General features: G+C 51.8%; 1 protein-coding gene across 3 annotated transcripts in view; it reads right to left on the reverse strand.

The window, feature by feature from the left end:
• Positions 1-8,098: 8,098 nt before the first annotated feature.
• LRRK1 (leucine rich repeat kinase 1) overlaps positions 8,099-20,337 on the reverse strand; it is a 147,895-nt gene continuing 135,656 nt past the window's right edge. For 2 of the 3 annotated variants that reach the window (XM_030930364.1, XM_030930365.1), the window contains 6 exons: positions 19,811-19,962; positions 16,527-16,644; positions 15,064-15,180; positions 11,601-12,454; positions 11,061-11,162; positions 8,099-9,141 (listed from right to left, as the gene is read on the reverse strand). In XM_030930364.1, the coding sequence (XP_030786224.1) occupies positions 8,964-9,141; positions 11,061-11,162; positions 11,601-12,454; positions 15,064-15,180; positions 16,527-16,644; positions 19,811-19,962 (1,521 nt within the window). In that variant the 3' untranslated portion in view covers positions 8,099-8,963. The other variant, XM_030930366.1, reaches the window with a different exon arrangement.

Raw genomic sequence — 20,337 nt, forward strand, 5'->3', positions numbered from 1 at the left:
ATCTTTACAAAAAAAAAAAAAAAAAAATTAGCCAGGCATGGTGGTGTGCACCTGTAGTCCCAGCTACTCAGGAGGCTGAGGTGGGAGAATCACCTCAGCCCAGAAGTCAAGGCTGCAATGAGCCAAGATCACACCACTGCACTCCAAGCCTGGGTGATGGAGTGGGACCCTGTCTCAAAAAAAAATTGTAACTTTGATTTTTTTTTTTTCTTATTGCAAAAGAAATTCTACGTACAAACAATCCAAAAGAAAAGGAATAAAAGTGGCCATTCCAGCAGTGAGGAATAACCACCACTAATATTTTTGTCTATGTCCTTCCAACCTTGTCGTTTATACATTTATACGATACTCTACAATTTTTTTATAAACATGATCTCCCTGTTTCACTCAGTGGATTGCAGGTATCTTTCCTTGCCTTTCACTGTCCTCCTCCCAGAGCCTCCGTTCACCCTCACTGTAGGCCATGCTCTCTGGCTGTCCTTTATGCTCCATGGAACCCTCCATAGAGCCTTCAGAACACAGAGGGTGTTATAGGCTAAAATGGGGCCCCTCAAATTCATGTGTTGAAGTCTTAACCCCTAGTACCTCAGCATGTGAGTGTATTTGGAGGCAGGGGCTTTAAAGAAGTGATTAGGGTAGGCCCTAATCCAATAGGACTGGTGTCCTTGTAAGATGAGGAGATGAGGACATAGACACACACAGAGGGATGACCATGTGAGGACAGCAGGAAGTGTGGTCATCCCCAAACCAATGAGAGAGGCCATGGCAGAAACCAACCCTGCCAACACCTTGGTCCTGGACTTCCAGCCTCCAGAGCGCAGCCTCCTCCTACTGAGGAGCAGAAGTAATTCTGAGCAGGTATCCTGACCCACTGGAGTGTGGAGCTTGGGCAGCTGGGAACCAGCTTCCACCTGGGCAGCACTATGGCCCAAGCAGCCCTTCCCTCCCTGGATGTGTCCTCCCCCCATGCCTGGGAGAGGGGTTTGCGGAATGGGGAGGGGGGCCTAGGGCATCTGCAGGGGAATTTCCAGGGGTCAAGCTTCCTGTTGGCAAGAGAGAAGTAACAGACATCTGAACCACGGCAATGTCAGAGATGGCTTCCCTCCCCACCACTGTCACCTCAGAAAGGCGCAAGATCGTCCAGTGATAAATAATGGAACACCATGCCGTGAGCTGTGGGCTTCTGGTCAGTGTCTTTGATCTGCAGCCCCCGTGGATGGGGAAGGGGAACCCTAGAGCCTGAGACTTGTGGGATGCTGTAGGGCTGTTTGTTTCCAGCCTCCCAGAGTATAAATAATATGTCCCACTCCCTGAAGGATGTCCCTGCCCCACTGCTGAGTGACATGGGTGTGCCTGGCAAGGCATCTGTGCTGATCTTTCTTCCATTGCTCACACCTCTCCTGGGCTCTCTGGGCTTCTGGCTGAGTTGAACACTGTAGGGTGCAGGGGAGGTAGGGATATCTAGCCTGGAGTGGGGTGAATGTGCCCTTGGGAAAAGGATGCCACTCTCTTCCAGATCTTTCTGCTCTTATGTCAGAGAGATGGAGTCATCCCAGCACTTTCGGCCAGCAAACCTGAAGCGTCTCCATGGCCATCTCCCTCTGCCTTCAACCCATGTGAGCATTTCCTGGGAGCCAGGCTGGGTGCCAGGCTTGAGGGCACTGCTGGGCTCACGCATTGCTGCCTGTGCACTGTTGATGCCCTATTTATCGGGCTCATGAATCTGTTAAACATGAAACCATCAATGCTTTCCAAACAGCAACACACTGCTTCTACGTCTAACACACAACTCCTGAGTTTTGGCAATTCCTCCAGTGAAACACTGATTTAACATTTTTATTGGATCCCACTTGTAAATGTTTAAAGTCTAAAATGTGCTTCAAACACTCAAACAGCCAAAACATGCCTAAAATGCTGTATTGGTTACACAACAAAGCGCTCTGCTCTCTCTGGAACTGACCAGTGTTGAAGCCTGCTTCCCACCTCCCGTCCTCACCCTACTCCCCATCTTCTTACCAGCGCTCATAGCTCTTCCCAGGGGTTCTGAGCTGTCCTAGGGTTGCACCGATCCCAGGAAAAGAGACAAGGCTTCAGGGTGGGACCAGTTAAGGGCTGAGGACACAGGCGCCAGGGTGTCGATGGTTCCTTTGGGGCGGCGCTCCCAACTGTTCCTCCCGAGGTGACTGGAACCTGAGCTCAGGCATTAGGCTGTGTCCTTTCTGTAGGACGAGTTCCCTTATTGCATCCGTAGGACGTTGGAAGCTCAAGCTTTTTGTGAAGCTTTGCGTTTTTTGGCAGCCTGATGTCCACCTCCTGAAGCAAAGTACTCTGTAACTTTCGTTTGTCCCACTCTTATGATATGCTGGTGGGACATGTACATGCTAACAAGATATGTCTCTGTGGCCTGCTTCACTAGGACCAGGCAAGCACATCTTGTTAGCATGTGCTAGACTGGCTGGTTTGAGGGTCTTTCTCAGGAGGGAGGGGTGAGTGTGTGCAGGTGGCTCATTGTCTCAAGGGTATCTCAGGACAAATGGCTGTCCCATATCTGTGGGTCCCTCCCTGCTGCACCTCTTTCTAGCTGGTCATCAGTGCAGCCACCAGAGCGACAGCTCCTACACTCCTTCCAAGATAAGGATACATATACATACACACATGTACGATGAGCTCTAACCTTTTCCATTATCACTACAATTTCTATGCTTTCTAGTAACTGCATTGGTATCATTGCAGCTTTTGTGAACTGGCATTATTTCAGTGAACCAGTTAACAAGTCACTGTTCACTTCAGTGGACACTGCCCTGAAATCCCTGGGTATGCAGCTTGTCCCAGGCCCATTGTAAATCATGTGTGTGCATGTCTGTGTGTGTATGTGCATGTCTGTGTGTATATGCATGTGTGTGTGTTGTGTATGTATGGTGTGTGTGGCATATGTGTGTGCACATACACATGTGTTGTTTATATATATATCTGCATATATGCATATGAGTGCACGCTGTATGTGTGCATAAGTGTGTGTGTCATGTGTAAGTGTGCGTGTATGTGTATATGAGTGTGTGTATATAGCTGTATATATGTGTGTGTGGTGTGTGTGTATGAGCATTTATGTGTCATATGTATGTGTATTTGTATATGCATGTATGTGTACGTGTGTGTGATGTGTGCGTATGTGCACACGAATGTGTCTGTCATGTGTAAATGTGCCTGTATGTGTAGGTGTGTGGTGTGTGTCTCTATGCATGTATGTGTGTGTGGTGTATGTCCATGAGGACGCATGTGTCACGTGTGTGCATGTATCTCTGCGCGTGGTATATGTATATATGTGTGTATGAGTGTGTATGCCATGTGCATATGTGCCTGTATGTGTATACGAGTGTATGCATGTGTAGGTGTGTGGTGTGTATGTCTATGTATATATATGTGTGTGGTGTGTGTGTATGTGTTTTTGAATGCAAGAAAGTGCTACTCCCTGGATCACTCTTCATGACAGAGCTAGAAAATATTTTTGATGATGTGTATTCATTTCCATTTGCTTTAAAAATAAGTAAGAGTCATGTTAAGAACGGTCCTGCCTAGCCATCTGATTCCCTCCCCAGAGGCAACCACTGCTCCCATATTTTGACTTCTTTCTACAATTAAAGGTCATGAGTTCATGTGGATATTTTCAATTTCGCATGTTAGGTTGCTGTCCCCTGGCCACCCCCACCTTCTTTTTGGATGGGACTCCTTTGCCTGTTAAGACTTCACCTCTCTGTACCTTCCCTTGAGAATTTCCTAGGCTGGGGAGGCAGAGCTGGGCTGTTTCTTCTTACAGAGCAGGGGACAGCTCCATGGAGCTGGTGCCAGGGGTGCGAGTCTGTGTGTGAGCATGCTGGGTGGTCTGGGCATGAGTGCTGGCAGGGTGTCAGGGCCACAGATCAATCAGAATGGGCTGGGTGAGCTCAGGTCACCAAACCCCCAGCTCCCAGTGGCCCCAACCACGGGCTTTGCTTCTTGTTCTTGATGCATGTCCGTGGTGAGCTGCCTGGGCACTCCAGGTCATCTCTCCTGCACCCAGGCTGACTGAGCAGCCACCAGCGAATGCTGCAGGGCCCAGGGTGGAGGGAAGGAGTGCCCTGGCAGGGTCGTCTCACGCAGGAAGTGCAGGGCTCTTGCCTGTGGATGGTGAGAGAGGTGACAGTGCCCTTGCACTCAGCACGTATTTACCAGCACTAACTAGTCCCTCTCCCCTAGGACCCACCAACAGACCTCAACGGGCCAAGGAATGCAGGCCAACTATAGGCCCAGAAGAACAGGGAGCGTGGTGACAGCCCTGGGGGTGGCAGAGATCATCGATGGCAAAGTGGAAATTAATATTATTTTATTTGTGTGTCCATTGTTATTAGTAGTTCATTTTAAAAAAAACATATTTTGCAGGCTGGGTGCAGTGGCTCATGCCACTAATCCTAGCACTTTGGGAGGCCGAGGCAGGTGGGTCACCTGAGGTCAGGAGTTCGAGACCAGCCTGGCCAACATGGCAAAACCCCATCTCTACTAAAAATACAAAAATCAGCCGGGCGTGGTGGCGCACACCTGTAATCCCAGCTACTCAAGAGGCTGAAGAAGGAGAATTGCTTGAACCTGGGAGGTGGAGGTTACAGTGAGCCAAGGTCGTGCCACTGCACTCCAGCCTGCACCACGGGAGCCAGACTCCATCTAAGAAACAACAACAACAACAGCAACAACAACAACAACAACAACAACAAAACCTGTATGTTCCAAACTGGGACTCTTAAACATCCCCATGATCCTACTACACTCATCCATCAGCGTCCATTTATTCTTCTATGTGTTACACCTTAACTCAGTTCTCAAGTAAAGGTGTTCATAAAAGTCTTCCTGATTATTTCAGAAAAAACAGAGAGGTGATTTATTGTGAACCCTGGAATAGTTCATGGCAACAGGACCGCTTGTGTTTCCCCTAAGTGGTTCTCAAGGATGATTGTGTGCTTCCCCCAGCGTGCCCTTCCCAGGCAGGAAAGAGGGGTCTCACGGCCAAAGATGGGAGTCCTGGCCCTGGTGGGGGCTCTCTTAGTCCCTGTGCCGATCCCATCAGGAATTGTTGATGACAGAGGAGAAACCAGGGCTGCAGAGCTGGGGTAGCCTGTCCAGGGTGGAATTTAAACTTGCAGGACATCAAAGCCACCACACCTTAAGTTTTGGCCTTTGGGTGACTTGGATGAAACCCTGGACCCTCTCTGTGACTGTGATTTGGTGCAAAATGACTGCTTGTTGCCTTGGGAAGAACTGTGGGCTACACCACACCCAGCTCTCACGATGCACAGGTGAGCAGGGGCACGCCTGGCACATGGCACTCCAATCCACGGTTCTTAGGTCCCCCTGCCTAGACTTAAACAGAAGTTGGCTACAGCCAGCTCACTTGCTGACTCTTAGTGCTCTGGTGGGGCTAATGGAAAATGTATCTGATCATTAGGAACTGCATTTGGCTGCTAGTCATGAAGAGCTGAAAAATGCTGACTTAAACAAGGAAGTGGGTTCCTTTTCCATAAGGTCACATGAAGCCTGAAGGTTAGCAGCCAGAGCTGGCGAACTGTCCCCCATCACTGCCCCAGACCCTCCTGGGGCCCTCCATCCCACAAGGAAAGAGGAGGCAGGGGCAGGGATCAAAGGGGCCTCCACTGACTCAGCCCCTTTTGATGGAGTTCCCTGAAGCCCTACTTGACGACATCCAAGTCACCCCTGGCTAGAGCTCAGTCCCAGGGCCACCCCACCTGCAAAGGTGGCTGCGGAAGGATGCACCAACAAAATCGGGGTCTGATACTGAGCAGAAGGGGCTGCAACTAGCAGTTTCTGCCACAGTGATTGTTAAAGTGCTATTATAACTAACTTACCCCCATACCCTGACTCCATTCTCCATTCCCCAGCCATCCACCCTTCCCCCCACTCCCTGTTCCTGCAGAGACTTTGAGGCCCCAGGCCCTGACATGCTGGAAAATGTGGCTCCTTCCAGGGCAGCAGCCTGCGGTTTGCCTCTCAGCGTGTTTCAGGTTTTCCTGAGCGTTGGAGGAGTTTCTGTGTTACTATATCTCCTTTGGGGCTTCCCCAGCGCTTTCCGCCAGAGAAGCCCATGCTCCAGCCTTGGAGGCACTATGAGGGAGAAGGGCTCTGGCAGGCTGTGCCTGCATTCCAAAGATAGCCAAGGAGTTTCTGGTTCAGCCAGGACCATGAAGTTAGAGGGACAGGATTGTTAGGGGACCTAGCCCTGCCCCAGAACCTGCCCTCGATGGAGTAAGACACCCACAGAGGAGCGGGGAGAAACGGGGACTCCTCCCCATTACCTCTACAGACCAAGGCCAAGAGCCACCTATTGGGCTTAGGGAAGAGGCCCTTCCCAGCCTAATTACCTCCATAATAGGGCATGCACACAATTCGGGGTGCAGAAAGGAAGGTGTACAATAAAAATAAAGGTTCACTCCTTTATGCCAGCCCTCAGTTCTCCCCAGAGGCAACCAGTGTCTACCACGTCCTTGGGTGTCCTTCGGGATATTTTCCCTGTGCATACACGCGGAGCTCTACAAGGTTTTTACGCACATGGTAACTCAATACACACTGTGCTGCAAGCTGCTTTCAAATAAATGCATTTATTATATCTTGGAGAATATTCCAGTCCAGCACAGTTAGTGCTGCCTGCCTCTTTGACAGGCTGCGGAGGATTGCATTGTTGCATGTGCAGGAATTTTATGGCCTCCCTCCTGATAGAGGTTCGGGTTGCTTCCTGTTTGGGGCCATATTCTAAGAGATGCTACAATGCACATCCTTGTTCTGTATCTTTGGGCACTTTTACGAATATTTCAGGACCAAATGCTTAAGTGGAACTGCTGGGTCAGAGGGTATGTGCATTTGAAATTTTGGTAGATAAGGCCAAAATGCCCTCCAAGGGGTAGCCTCCAACTACCCCCTCATTAATCCATCCTACATTCAGCAAAGTGATTTGTAAAGATGACTGAATCATCTAATAATCCTGCTTAAAACTGCCAGGATCTTCAGCAGAGACCCACACTTGCAGTTCTGTGTGCCCAGTCCCCTCCTTCAAGGCTCCGGCCACGCCAGGCTTTTGTGTCCCTCCCACACAGTGGCTTGATCCCACAACAGGGCCTTTGCATGGGCCCTTGCACCTAGTGTCCTCAGAGCTCCACGGAATGCCTTCTTCCCATTCCTCAGTCTCACATTGTACTTCCTGGTGCAGGCTGCAGGCCTCCCCAGCCTCAGTTAAATATAACAGCCCTAGGCCAAGCCACCAATTGCCCAACTGGGTGGTCCGGCTGCTCTACTATCTCACTTGTTTGTGTGCTCATTGTCAACTCTACCTATGAGGAGTGAGCTTCTAAAAGCAGAGATTCAGCTAGCCCAGGTGGCTCACACCTGTAATCCCAGCACTTTGGACAGGAAGCGCAGACCCTCAAACCCCTGGGACTTGGTGCCCAGGCTGGCACAAAAAAAAAAAGTAGGGGAACTCGCTTTTTCCAACCTGTGACTGACAGAGCAGTGTCTCCACCCCTGGAAGTTGCTCAGGGCCCACCTGCATGTTGGCACAGTGGGCAAGGAGGGGCTGCCCATTACCCCCAGACAGTCAGTGGGTCTGGGAGGGACTGAGTCTGTGCTGTGGTCATAAGCACTCGAAAGACAGAGGCCACAGCTTCATTCTTGAAAGAATCTGTTTATTTTGAGATTAAAAGAGTCTCATCCCCCTGCATATCCAGCAAATACTATATTTGATCTTTTTAATTTTAGAAAAGGGTCAACAAACTTCAGCTGGAGTATGATCTCTCTTTCAAACTCCCATTCAGGTTTAAGAAGCCCCAAAGGGTAACCCTTGACAAAATGTGGTTATGTTTGCACATGTGTGTGCATATATGTGTGCATGTGTGTAATACATGCATGTGCATAATTTATACAATGTTTGCTGTTGTATCCATAAACCCCCTGTGGACAATTTTCCTTTTCGTACTCTGCTATACACGTGTGGAGTGAAAGTTTAGCAAATACATAATTTGGTATAAATCCCATACAATGTGATTTCACAACCAGAAGGCTGACCGCTGAGATATTACTGAATTTTTAAAAGTGATAAACAAGATTTTTATGTGCAAACAAACAGGGCTTGTGCTCCAGCTGCGTTCAAATTTACTTGACAAAGCTGTAAACACAAGGCCCTTTCTGAAGTCCGGCTGATTGAGTTTCCCCTTCCTTTTGTCGGTGGAGGAATGTAAAGGCTAAGCTGGTGCACTCGCACTATGTGCCTCTGGGCTTTCTGGCTGCGGCACTTAAAGGAACTCATTCATTCTCTGGATGGGGCAATGCTCCTCACCCAGCGTCCTCCGAGGGCTTTCCCACACAGAGACCTTCCCGAACACAGAGACATCTGATCTCGGCTTGCCCAAGCTGGCCCAGGCCTCAGGGACTCAGGAGCCTGCGGAATGTGCTGAGAGCCTGAGGTCTCCGGCGGGGAAAGGGCAGGGGTTACAGCCCCCCTCCTGCTCTACCTCAACTGCTTCCCAACCGAGAGCCTCTGGTGTAATTCCATCTGAGACCCGGGGATGGCAGGAAGGCCCGGCCCTACTTTGTTTGACCCAGCTCAGAACAGGATCCTCCAGCCCTGCTCCTGGAAACTGATGGAGGAGGCCAGTGGAGGCCCTGCCCAGCCTGATACCACTGTCTTCCCTGGGGCTGTAAAATCAGCAGTTGGGGGATGGGGTATTCAGATAACTCTGCTCCAGAGAACCAGAGAACCCTGGAGCCACCGCCAGGCGGGTAACTTCTTAGCACTTCTTAGCAGCAAGGAGTTCAGGGGAGAACTCCATCTGTCTTCTAGGTCCTTGGAGAACTAGAGGCTGATGGCAGAGGGGTCAGGCTGCAGCCTGGGGCCAGCCAGCTCTGCATGTGTGACTGTCATTCCACAGGAATTACCTTCTCTTGCGTGTGCAAGCCTCCAGCCGGCCCAGCTCCTCATAGGACTGGTAGAAAATGTCAAACTCCCTGGCGCCCCAGCCCCTCCAGACAGCCAGGCACCACTCTGTGTTTTCATTTTCAAAGCTGCACACAACAGTGTCCTTTGCCACCACAGCAGCATCCACCAGCACCCTGCAGAGAGAAGGGGTCTAAGGAAACTCACAGGGTCCCCACTTGGGTGGGGTTGGGACCCTCACCCTGGGCCTTCTGAGGAAGGCAGAGCTGGCTAAGGGGAGGGGAGTATGTCTGCTTGCCAGCCCTCTCTGGGATGTGCTCAGATGCACCACTTCTCCCCGGTGGCCCAGCCTGCGGGCTTAGGCTTTATAAAGTCCAAACATGGGCTGTGGGCATGAGTTCACTTCCATGAGCTTTGTCTGTAAGAGTCCGACTCCCTGGAAAGCCACAGAAGCAATCAGATCAGGTATCCGTGACTTAACTTCAAAGCATCCAGAAAACACCAATGAACCAAATTTCTGCTTGTGAGTGGCTCATGACCGAGTTTAACTCAACTCCCTTGCCACTAAGCTCAATGTGATTCTTCTCTTATTCTGTTTCTACACGCTTAGGAAATACAGGCTCATATATTAAATGGAAAACCTACTGCCCCAAAGTCATCACTACATACATTTTTTGAAACTGTGGACAGTTCTGCAGGATTGGTGGGGGCGCTACAAGTTTCCTTTTGGGCCGCAGTGCAGCCTACCTGCCCTGGTGGTGCCCCACCCCGAGCACATACTAACTGCCTTTCCTCCCTCTGTGCCCTGTGTGTGCGGCCTGCATGGCACTGAGGTGCTCCTGCAAACTGGGATGTCCAGGGACCTCTGACTCTGCATAGCCTTGCCAGGACCTCCCCTGAGGCTGACTGCTGGGGCCTCTTTCTCCCTATAGCGAGAAAGAGGTAAAATCTGGCTTTAGGGGACGGATAGGAAAAACAACAACAACTAAACGTTAGGACACTAATGGCAGGTATGCCAAGGTCCCAACCTGGGTGCTGCACACCCATTTCCTCCAGAAGCCCAACCTGCAAGCTGGGAACTCCGTCAGTTCAAGGCTTCCATCCACACACTCTGGCAGAGCTCAGGAGCAGATCCAGATCTTGCTTCCAGAACCACTAACAGAGCAAGGGTCACTGGCCCAGGATTCACTGCCAAAGATCAAAGCTGGCAGGCAAGGGAGTGAGACTGCCATGGATGCCTCCTGGGTCATTGTCCTGCTCTGGGAGAAACAAGCTGACTGGGGTTTCTCCACCCTCTTATGCTCCAGATGAAATAAAAACCCACTTGCCCAGGGATGGGGGATAACTCACGCTACAGGAAAACAGGCCTAGTGTGAAGTGGAAGAGCTCCAAAGTACACACACACACACACACACACACACACACAATTTGAATTGAGGACTTTTCATAAGGGAGATTTACCATGTGGGGCTCGGTAGTCAAAGTGAGGGGTGTAAACACTGTGGGGAGCTGCAGCTGGGGCCAGCCTCACATCACTCCAGCCATGTAGACCATGTTCTGGACAGGGCACCCTGCCCAGCATACCCTCACAGAGGAGACTGGCATAATCCTAGGGGTACCCACCCACAGACAGGTACTGAACCATGCCTCAGCCCAGGAAGGGCAGGAGCTGAGACCCCAGGCTTGGAGATGACAAGGTGTGCCTATGTCATCTGTCCCCATAGGGTGCTGTGTGGGCAGGTGGACACCTCGGGTAGGGTTTCCTGCTTGGCAGGAAGAACAGTGAATCAATCACCTGGATGCATCTGCATGTCAACTGTAGCTGAATTCTGGCCCTGGAGGCATTCGTTAGGTAGGGTACTTGATCTACAGGTGCACTGAGTACTCCAGAAACAGGGAGCCATGGCCAGTGTGGAGCCCCTAGGAGCTGTCTGCGGGGCCCCATCTTGTTTCCACTTTGACTTATAGCCATGTTGGTGGACACGCTATTTGGGAGAATGGAGGGGCAGCAAAGCCACTGTGCAGGACCTGGCTGTGGGGCCTTCTGTGCTCATGCTGCTGCCTGGGTCCTAAAGGAGCTGCCACTCAGTCTTACCCATGTGGAGTCAGCTCTCGGGCTTTTAAGACGGCGATGACTCGGCCCCGCTGGGCGCCAGAATCTTTCTCCAGGCCAATGACGATAACATCTCCACCGCGCCTAAGCAACCAAAACCCAGAAGGGGAAGCGTTTTTGTCGGTAGCCGTGCTCTCGGGGGAATGAAGCCGGTGTGCAGAAAGGTGCGGAAGGGAGGCAACAGACATGCAGTTTCTGCTAAGGGATTAAGTTATGGGGAGGGGACAGACCCCAAAGCAGAGGAGAATTTTCCCAGTGGAAGCTGAATCACAGTTGATTGTGGCTTTCCTTGTGTGGCACCTTAAGCTCTCTGGCAGGCAATAAGCTTCAGTGCGGCCACTCTTAGATTTGCTAAAGATATCACTCCCATTCCCAATGGAGGGAACCAACCTTCTTGGAAGCACAGCACCTGCTGGGTCCCCACATGACCTCTAAGGATGCCAGGCAGTCTCCCTGGCTCCCAGGGGGTCTCCTTGCTCTGTTGGCATGCCCTCGATGGTGCCCTCACCTCGGGAAACTTACCTGGGGACCCAAATGAGGTCTCTGACGGCGAGGATCTTCACAGCCTGCAGGTGCTGGCTGAAGGTCTCCCCGTCCATGGGGGTCAGGTCATGCTCAGACCTGTCGGAGGCAGCACTGGGCTCATGTAGCCTGTCTGAGTCCTCGCAGTCGGGGGAGAAAGGCACGCTGGAAGAACTTGCCAGGGAGCTGGGGAGGCTGGAGGGGGACCTGGCAGCCTGGCGGGGTGGGGATGAGGAGTAGGAGGACATGGAGCAGTAGTCGGTGAGTGACTCCTGGTGGGTCAGGATCTGCGTGCCCAGCTCCTCACTGTACATGATGCTCACGTCTGCAATGGAGTCCCCCTCGGGCACCTTTGGGTTGGCCGTGTGACTGGCTGCCAGGGGTTCCATGTCCAAGGGCCGCACGGGAAACATGTCCCTGAGGGGGCTGGGGTCCCCACAGTAGTACCGGGCACACAGCTGGTAGGTGGTGGAGTGGTACATCACCAAGGAGTTGGCCTTGTCATCCAGGCACCAGACGACCTCGTCCCCTCTGCCCTCAGAACTGCACACGACCGACGTAACCATGGAGGGGGCCGTGTAGGGCTCCAGCCGCCTGCAGATCTCCAGGGAGGCACAGTCAATGACAAGGAGGCCCGGCCCATTGCTGTACCAGACCTCCGAGCCACTGTTGACCACCTCCATGGCCTTCACTGGGTAGGGGTTCTGCCGTGCATCTTCGTCTGCGATGCTGAACTTGGACCTATTGGCTGTGTGTGAGCACAGGTAGGAGCAGCTGTCCTTTGGGGCGCCCCGCACCACGGGAAACACAGCCACAAGCCCATCAGCAAGGCCCGCTAAGACCAGGTAGGAATTCTGCAGGAAGGAGACAGGGATGTGTCACATCCTTCCATTTCACACGTTCCACCAACACGCTTCAGGGCAGCAAAGCTCTTAGAAAGGCTGGGGCTGCTCCTAAGGAAGTGAGCTCTGACTCAGCAGAGCCATGTCTACCATCCCTGCAGCAAAGAAAGGAATATGCCACCGAGAGGCAGGGCCTGTGGCACCAAGTGAGACCGTGTGTCACCTGGACCACATGGGCCGCCTCTGCTTGTGCCAGCTTCTTGCAGGGCGAGCAGCAGGGAGCTGCCTTCTCCTTGAGGCCACCAAGGCCTCCTTCAGAGGCAGGACCTGGTGCCTGCCCTTTTCTGGGTGTGCTTAACGTGACAGCAGTGTGGGCATGGCAAGTGTCTGTGCACTGCCCCCTGCCTGCCACCCCCCTACCAGGTGGAGTGTTCCATAAGGACGTGCCCCAGCCCACCAGCATCCCCGTGGCACTGGCCTGGCACAGGGAAGGGCTCAGTCTCCTTCATCTTGGTGGCCCTGTGACTCCACCTGGCTCCTGCTCCAGGTGGACATGTGTTTGCTGAACTAATTCTGGAAGAAATTGCTTCCTACTCAACCCTCTCGTGGAGGCCTGTCTCAGCCTGCTAAGCGCTCATCCCAGCTTACATCTATCTGAGATGCCTGTGGTTCAGCCAACATTGACAGGGTCCTCAGGGTGCACCCCACCCTCTCAATGAAGCATGAGCTCTTCTACACCCGCCAGAGGTCACTGGGCAGAGGCCAAAGTTACAGGGACCATGCTGAATGCTAGGCCCACCCCAGACTGCCCCAGGACACCTCCCAGGGCAGAGCCAGGAACACAGCGCAGCTTCGCAGCCTAGACACAGTGTCGGCTGTGGTGGGGGTGGGAAGAGGTCTGCAGAACAAAGCTGGAGTCAGGGCAGAGCAGGGAGCTGGGCCTCATGCCAGTGAGGGGGCAGGGCAGAAAGCCTCCTTGTGGGGAGCTGGGGAGCTCAGGAGGCTGGCTGTGTAGGGAAATGGAACAGAGACCCGTAGCTCACTGTCCAGGACAACATGCTGTAAGAAAGTGTATGGAAATCCATCCCCAGGATTTTAGGGAAAGAAGGCAGCCAAGGCAAATAGGCTCCAGGTCTCTATCTGGAGTCCTGGCTCAGGCCCCGGCCAGGGCGGTGAGCACCATGTTCCGGCTGGGTGTGAACGTGCGTGCGCGTGCAAGAATGCAGGCTCTGCCCTGGCGGCCTTGGAGGGGGCAGACACCCTGCACAGGAGGCCCTGCACAGAGCAGGCTTTATTCCCTCTGGTCGTGCAGGAGGTGGTGCCCTGGCTGGGGGCTCTGGCCAGCGGTGGCCTCAATAACACTTTGTGTCATGTTCTCCTGTGCTCTGGTGTGGGCCGGGTCCCAAGCTGCCTAGCCTCGCTGTGGGGCCATGGTCATAAATGACTCTAAGGTTTATTTCATACTTTTTTTTTTTTTTTTTTTTTTTAAGAAATGAAACTGAAGAAGGGTGAAGAGAAGAGTTCATGTAGTTTGCTTCCATCCAGAAGTAATAATAATGTTCTTTTACCAAGTGCACCGGCCTAGACCTTCGGGTATGCTAGGCCTTCTCTCTGTCTCTTCTTATACCTATTTTGTAGATGGGCAAACTGGAATTGGATGATGATAGTCACCACATTTTAACAAAGCAACACCAGTAAAGGCTTCTTGTGCATTTACCGAGGGTGCCTACTGCACAGACAGGTCCCTCAGGGTGGATGAAACCAGAACTGCCTGAGCCGTGCCTGAATCCTGTGGGCGGAGGAGCCTGGAAAAGCCAGAGAGCTGCCTCCCACGGAGGGGCAGCTTCTCAAAGGAGGGGCCAAGGCCTTTGGTCATGAGAACTGAATCGGAGACGGTCTGGGAAGAGGTGCTGGGATGTGAAGGGCCCAGCACAGAGTCGGGTGCTTTGTGGGGAGGGTGCCGAGGCCCCCAGGGGTCAGAGAACAGCCTCACAGAGGCTGGGGCTAATCCCAAGGTGTAGCACAGCTGGCTGGGCCCTTCACTGGGGAGAGTGCCCCTTGGGGTCTCATTTAGAAAGGCCAGGGCTAGGAGGTTAAAGAGATGAGTCTGCAGGGCCATGCTGGACAAGGAGAAATTGCGTTTGGTGTAGATGGTGAGTACTTTGTGGGAGGCAGAGATGGAGGGAAGGAGATCAGGACCTCCAGGACCTGGTGACCAAGTGGCTGTGGGGTGGCTCTGGCCTGGGCAGGTGGGATAGAGGCTCCGGATGCCCCTGCCCTCTGAAGGGGAAGGGCACACACATGACTGCTCACCATGCCATTTGCACCAACAGTCATTCCACCTGAGTCAGGGCATTTGCATGTGAAAGGGGGTTTTCACTTGGCCCTCAGTCTGGCTGAGGACTTAGGTTTTTGCAAACCAGAAGGCACCAATGATGGACCAGATCTGATATCTTTCCTCCCACTGTCTCTAAGGCTGTGTCCTAGGCCAGGTAGTCCTAGAAGGTGTGGCTCTGCAGTCCCCACCCTGACACAGCTTCAGGCTGTTCCCAGCTAGGAGATGCCTCCCAGGCATGGAAGCACATCAGAGACCTGCATACCCGCCTTTGCCCTGACCTCACCTTTTTAATAACAGGCACGGCCAAGAAGCAGGTGACGATAGCTGGAGTATCCAAGGCCCGTTGGGGTGTGTTTAAGGGGCACATGCCCTTGAGGGTGTAGATGTAGATCTTCTGGTCCTGCAGAGGCAGACAGGTCCACTGTGAGACCCAGGCTGGAAAGGGTCTGGCATTTCTCGAGGCATTCCCATGAGGATGCACTCAGCCTTGGGGATCCCCTGTGGGTCTTGGAAAGTTACATGGATTGACACGTTCTGGTGTGTTGTTTATGTATTTCTGTTCTTTGTAGAAACGTTGAAAAAGACAGAATAGTCTAAAGAGGAAACAGAAAATAGCCCATAATCTATTCCCCAGAGAAAACCACCATTGGAATTTGGGGCCACAGCCTCTCAGAAGTTCTCTGTGGTATTTGTGTGTGCACCTGGTACCGGCAAAGTGGACTCACACTGCAATGCTGTCTTCTCACTGTTCTTTCCATGCGACAGCACGCTGTAGGCAGAGCCCTTGCTCTCACTCATTCTAGGAGGAAATGATGTGGGAGCACCTCTTGGCTGCCTGGGACTGGGGTGCATCTACTTTGGCTAAAGTGTTGTCAGATGTTTCCTAACACGAGATTTCCGAGGCTTAAGTGGTAAGCATGCTTTTGAGATTTCTGATACATATGTGAACACACTTCCAAACTGCCCTGGGGAAAAGTTGCACCAATCTATCCCCGCACCCACAGCCTCAGAACAATTTTTTTTTTTTTTTTTTTGGAGACGGTGTCTCACTCTGTCGCAAGGCTGGAGTGCAATGGTGCGATCTTGGCTCCGTGCAACCTCCACCTCCCGGGTTCAAGCGATTCTCCTGCCTCAGCCTCCTGAGTAGCTGGGAACACTTGTGCACCATCATGCCCAGCTAATTTTTGTATTTTTTAGTGGAGACAGAGTTTCACCATGTTGGCCAGGATGGTCTCAATCTCTTGACCTTGTGATCCGCCTATCTCGGCCTCCTAAATTGCTGGGATTACAGGCGTGAGCCACTGTGCCCAGCCTGCCTCAGAACATTTGTGTTTGGCCAGTTCTCTCGGGATTTCTCCGAAGACCCCACCTTAGGCCTTCTAGTGATTTTCCTGATGTGAAGGCAAGAGGCCTTCGGAGCTGAGTGACTCGGCAGTGTTATGGGAAACCCAGGCATGTCCCTAGCTTCCTGGGTCTCTCCTCCTGCTGAGGGTCTACATCTGGTCCTCACCATCCCAAATCCCGGCCGCCAGCCAGCAGCAGGCAGGGTTGAGCTGCCTCTGGTTACAGGCTGCTACTTCATGGGGTTCATGGCATTACTCTGGGATTGCACAGGGATGCACTGGGGGTTATCTGAAAGTTCACTTGACCTGGTGTCCTGTATTTTTATGAATGTGGCCCCCACCCAGGGGCTGCACCCAGTGGGCAGTGATTACCTCGGTGGGCAGGCCTGTGGGCAGTGCTTACCTCAGTGGCTGTCCACAGGGATCTCTGGACCTGGAGCTGGCAGCTCACCTTCATCCCGGGGCAGCTCATCCTCTGCACCTCCATGAGACCCTTCTCTGTGTTCACCACCGTGTAGTTCCTGTAAGTGGCAGCAACTGTGCGGTCAGTGCCTAGGGGCCAGGGGCTGCCTCCTTTCCCTGGGCCTGGCCTGGGCCAGCCGCTAGCCTCATTTACCTCCCCTGCTCCCACCCAGGGTTGCATCCTGCTGCGTTCTGAGAGAGCAGAGCTGGGTTCTGTTTGAAGGGTAATGCTTGACTGTTGCCCGCAGGGAGGGCATTCCCCATGGAAGAAAGGCTGTCCTCTTTCTGTGACCCCTGAGGGTTGAGACGGTTGCCCCCAGTAGGAAGAAGGGGCCCTCCCACCAGCCATATCCTTCCCACCCGTGTTATGTGGGGAGCCCCTCACTGCAGAGTAGACAAAGTCAGGGTTAAAGACAAGTTGGGAGAATTCCAAAGGAGATTGGGTTGGGGTGGGGGGCGCTCAAAATGTGCTCTCAGCACAAGCGCTCTGAGAACTAATGGCTTGTCGTTTGCGAGAGCCTTGGCTCACCAGGCCGGCTGTCTCTGGCATCGCTGCCTCCCCTCCGCCCGTGGCAGGCATCCCGGGCACCCACTGCATGGAAGAGGAGGCTGAAGCTGATGCAACAGGGAAGTTACATACTCCACATCACATAGCTCTGTCCCTCAAACTCAAGAGAGTACGTTAAGCTCACGAATAGCATTCTCAATATAAAGTTTCTCCTACTACCAAATTTTAAAAAGCTTCACCACTGTTGACTGATAATGTATTTGCAGATGATAGAAATGGTAGAAAATACAGCAAACAAAAACTTCCTTCAGGTATATTTGTCCCTTTTCCCATCATTTTTTTTATGCATCAGAAAAACAAAACTAAGATATTCTAATAGCTTTTACTTTGAAAACAGTTAAAAATAGAGAGAGTCATAAAGAATAATTGCCCCTGTTCCCCGCAACTGGAATTGTGTCCTATGTGAATCCTGTTTACCTGCTCAGCTGCCCTGCCTCTCTCGCCTCCTTTCCTTCCTTAACTCTCAGACAGATCTCAAGTCCGGCTCCACCCTGCTTGGCTGCCTGTGTGCTCTGGGCCAGCCCCCTCCTCCCTTCCTGTGAGTGAGCCTCTCTTCAGGCCACAGTGAGTTTTTTTTTTTTTTTTTTTTTCCTTTTTGTGGAGAACGGGGTCTCGCTGTATTACCCAGGCAGGTCTTGAACTCCTGGGCTCAAGCTATCCTCCCGCCTCTGCAGTGAGTTTTAAAGAACCTTCACAGGTCACAGGAAGAGGCCTCTCTCTTCCCTCTGGGAAGTCTTCTGAGGCTTGAGCAGAACTGTCTCAGGTACCTGCGACGTGTGTGTCTCTAGGCCAGCAGAGCAGGGCCTGGCCCAGCCTCCCAGGGCCAGTCTGGCTCCAGGTCCTCCAATTCACCCTCAGAAGTGTCTGACGGTGTCCTTGCTTCTAAGGTGGCAGATGTTCCAGGTGCACTTCCTGCCCCAGACATGGACTCTGCCATGATTCTGATGAGCCCTGGTTCACTTTGGTACTTAGAGAGCACAGTCTAGCTCCTAGGGGTGAACACTGGCATTCGATTGGTCCTTGTTTTTAGGCCTTTTCAGTGAGCAGAGCTGAGAAATTTATGTTTATTTTTTTTCAACTATATCACGAGTCCATCCAATCAATTCAGAACTGCAGGCTTTTACTTACCCTACTTTACATCTCTTTCTCTTTTAGCCCATGCTGAAAATCACGGTTTCCAGCAACAGCAACACAATTACTCATTAACTTACTCCACAACCACAAGCAGCATCTTAGAATAACAATCACAACAGTACTACCAACAATATAGTTACTGAAACCTGTTTAATTAATATGTTTACTTTTTGTTTTGTCCTTAGAGTACGTCCCATCAGGAAGGCATGCTCCATTGCTGTATCTTAGAATAACTTCTCTTTTTTCTGAGGCAGGGTCTCACTCTGTCACCCAGGCTGGAGTGCAGTGGCACAATCACCACCCACTGCAGAGTCAGACTCCTGGGTTCAAGCAATCCTTCTGCCTCAGCCTCCTGAGTAGCTGGGACTACAAGTGCTCGTCACCATTCCCAGCTAATTTTTGTTATGTATTTATTTATTTTTGTAGAGACAAGGTTTCACCATGTTTCCTAGACTGGTCTCAAACTCCTGAATTCAAATGATCCACCTGCCTCAGCCTCCTAAAGCGCTGGGGTTACAGGCATGAGCCACAAGGCTTGGTCAGAAAAATCTTCTTTATAGCGTCATTTCTTAGAGTGCATCCATGTCACAACACTCAGTCCTAGTGGCATGAAATCTGATGCAGACTCACGAAGACTGACCTAAGAGAAACTGCGAAGTCTGTTCCATTTATCTTATTATGTCTCGAGCTCAGTGATATTTCCCCACTCTACCCCAGGCACCCTCTCCAAAGGTCATACTCCAGATGCTGTCTTTACTACTGACTAGGTGCCTCCCACCCACCCCATGGCAAGCATGTCTTTTCTGACAGCCACCTCCTAGTTTTTCAGCTCACCCCACCTAATACCGTAACTCTTGAGGTTTAATTTTTTTTTTTTTTAACTCTAGCAATACCTAGGATCCTTTGGTACTTTCCGCTGTGCTCCCTGAATTTATGGCCTCACTTAGGTGCCTTGGTCCATCTCTGTGTCACTCCCTTGAAAACACCCCAACGCCCCTGCCCCTCTCTCCCTCCTGGCAAAACCCCAACTTTGTTTAAACCCACCCTGTTGCCCCTTCTGCAATCTGGGGCAGCAGAACATTCTTGAGAAAGTCACAAAACCAAACTGACAGGTCTCATTTCCTTTTAAAAAATGTTTTTAAATTTTCTAATTTTTTAAAAGATGGGGTCTTGCTATGTCATTCAGGCTAAACTTGAACTCCTGGGCTCAGGGGATTCTCCTGCCTCAGCCTCTTGAGTGGCTAGGACTATAGGCACATGCCACAGTGCCCTCGTGTCCCCAGACACCCTGGCAGATACTACTCATTTCTGGCATCTCTTAACCACAAAACCATACGTGCATGTCTGTTTCTGTGGACTTTCTTCTGCTCTCCCTGCTCTTTCTTGAGTGCAGTCTAACCAGGTTCTGGACCCTACTGTCTGCTAAATGATTCTCATTGTGGTCAACATCGACTCTGTTTCCAAATTCCACAGTGGCCTCCCACCCCAAATTCAAAGAGGGCAGGGCAGGCCATGGAGCTTACCTGGACTCCTCTTTTCCGTCCCAAAACACCACGGTGTACTCCTGGCCCTGGGACGAGAAGAAGGCTGTCTGCTTTCCACAGTGCAGCTCATACATGAAGATGGCAAAGGTCGGGTCCTTCATCTGGCTCACAACCGACAGGGCCAGCGGTCGCTGAGGGAGAGGAGCCACCAGAAGGGAGCAAGGTCACTTACAACCAGATTGGTGCCAGTTCTGCCCATGAGGTCAGCCAGCTTCAACCAGGGAGAAATGAGGGATTCTGCTCATTCAGACTAGATCCAAATAAGAGGCTAAAACAGCTTCAGACATCAGGAGCAAACCCATCCAGATATCTGGGTCACCCTTGGCTATGGTAATTTAAACTCATCTGGTCAGGTTAGCTGAACCCCAGGTATTCCAACCCAGGCCAAGGACATACACTCTTCATCTCACTATATTACCCAAGCTGGAGTGCAGAACCTACTCACAGGTGTGATCATAGTGCACCACAGCCTTGAACTCCCGGGCTTAAGTGATCCTCCTGCCTCA

The sequence above is a fragment of the Rhinopithecus roxellana genome, chromosome 5 (assembly GCF_007565055.1).
Source record: "Rhinopithecus roxellana isolate Shanxi Qingling chromosome 5, ASM756505v1, whole genome shotgun sequence".
In the NCBI taxonomy this organism is placed as follows: domain Eukaryota; kingdom Metazoa; phylum Chordata; class Mammalia; order Primates; family Cercopithecidae; genus Rhinopithecus; species Rhinopithecus roxellana.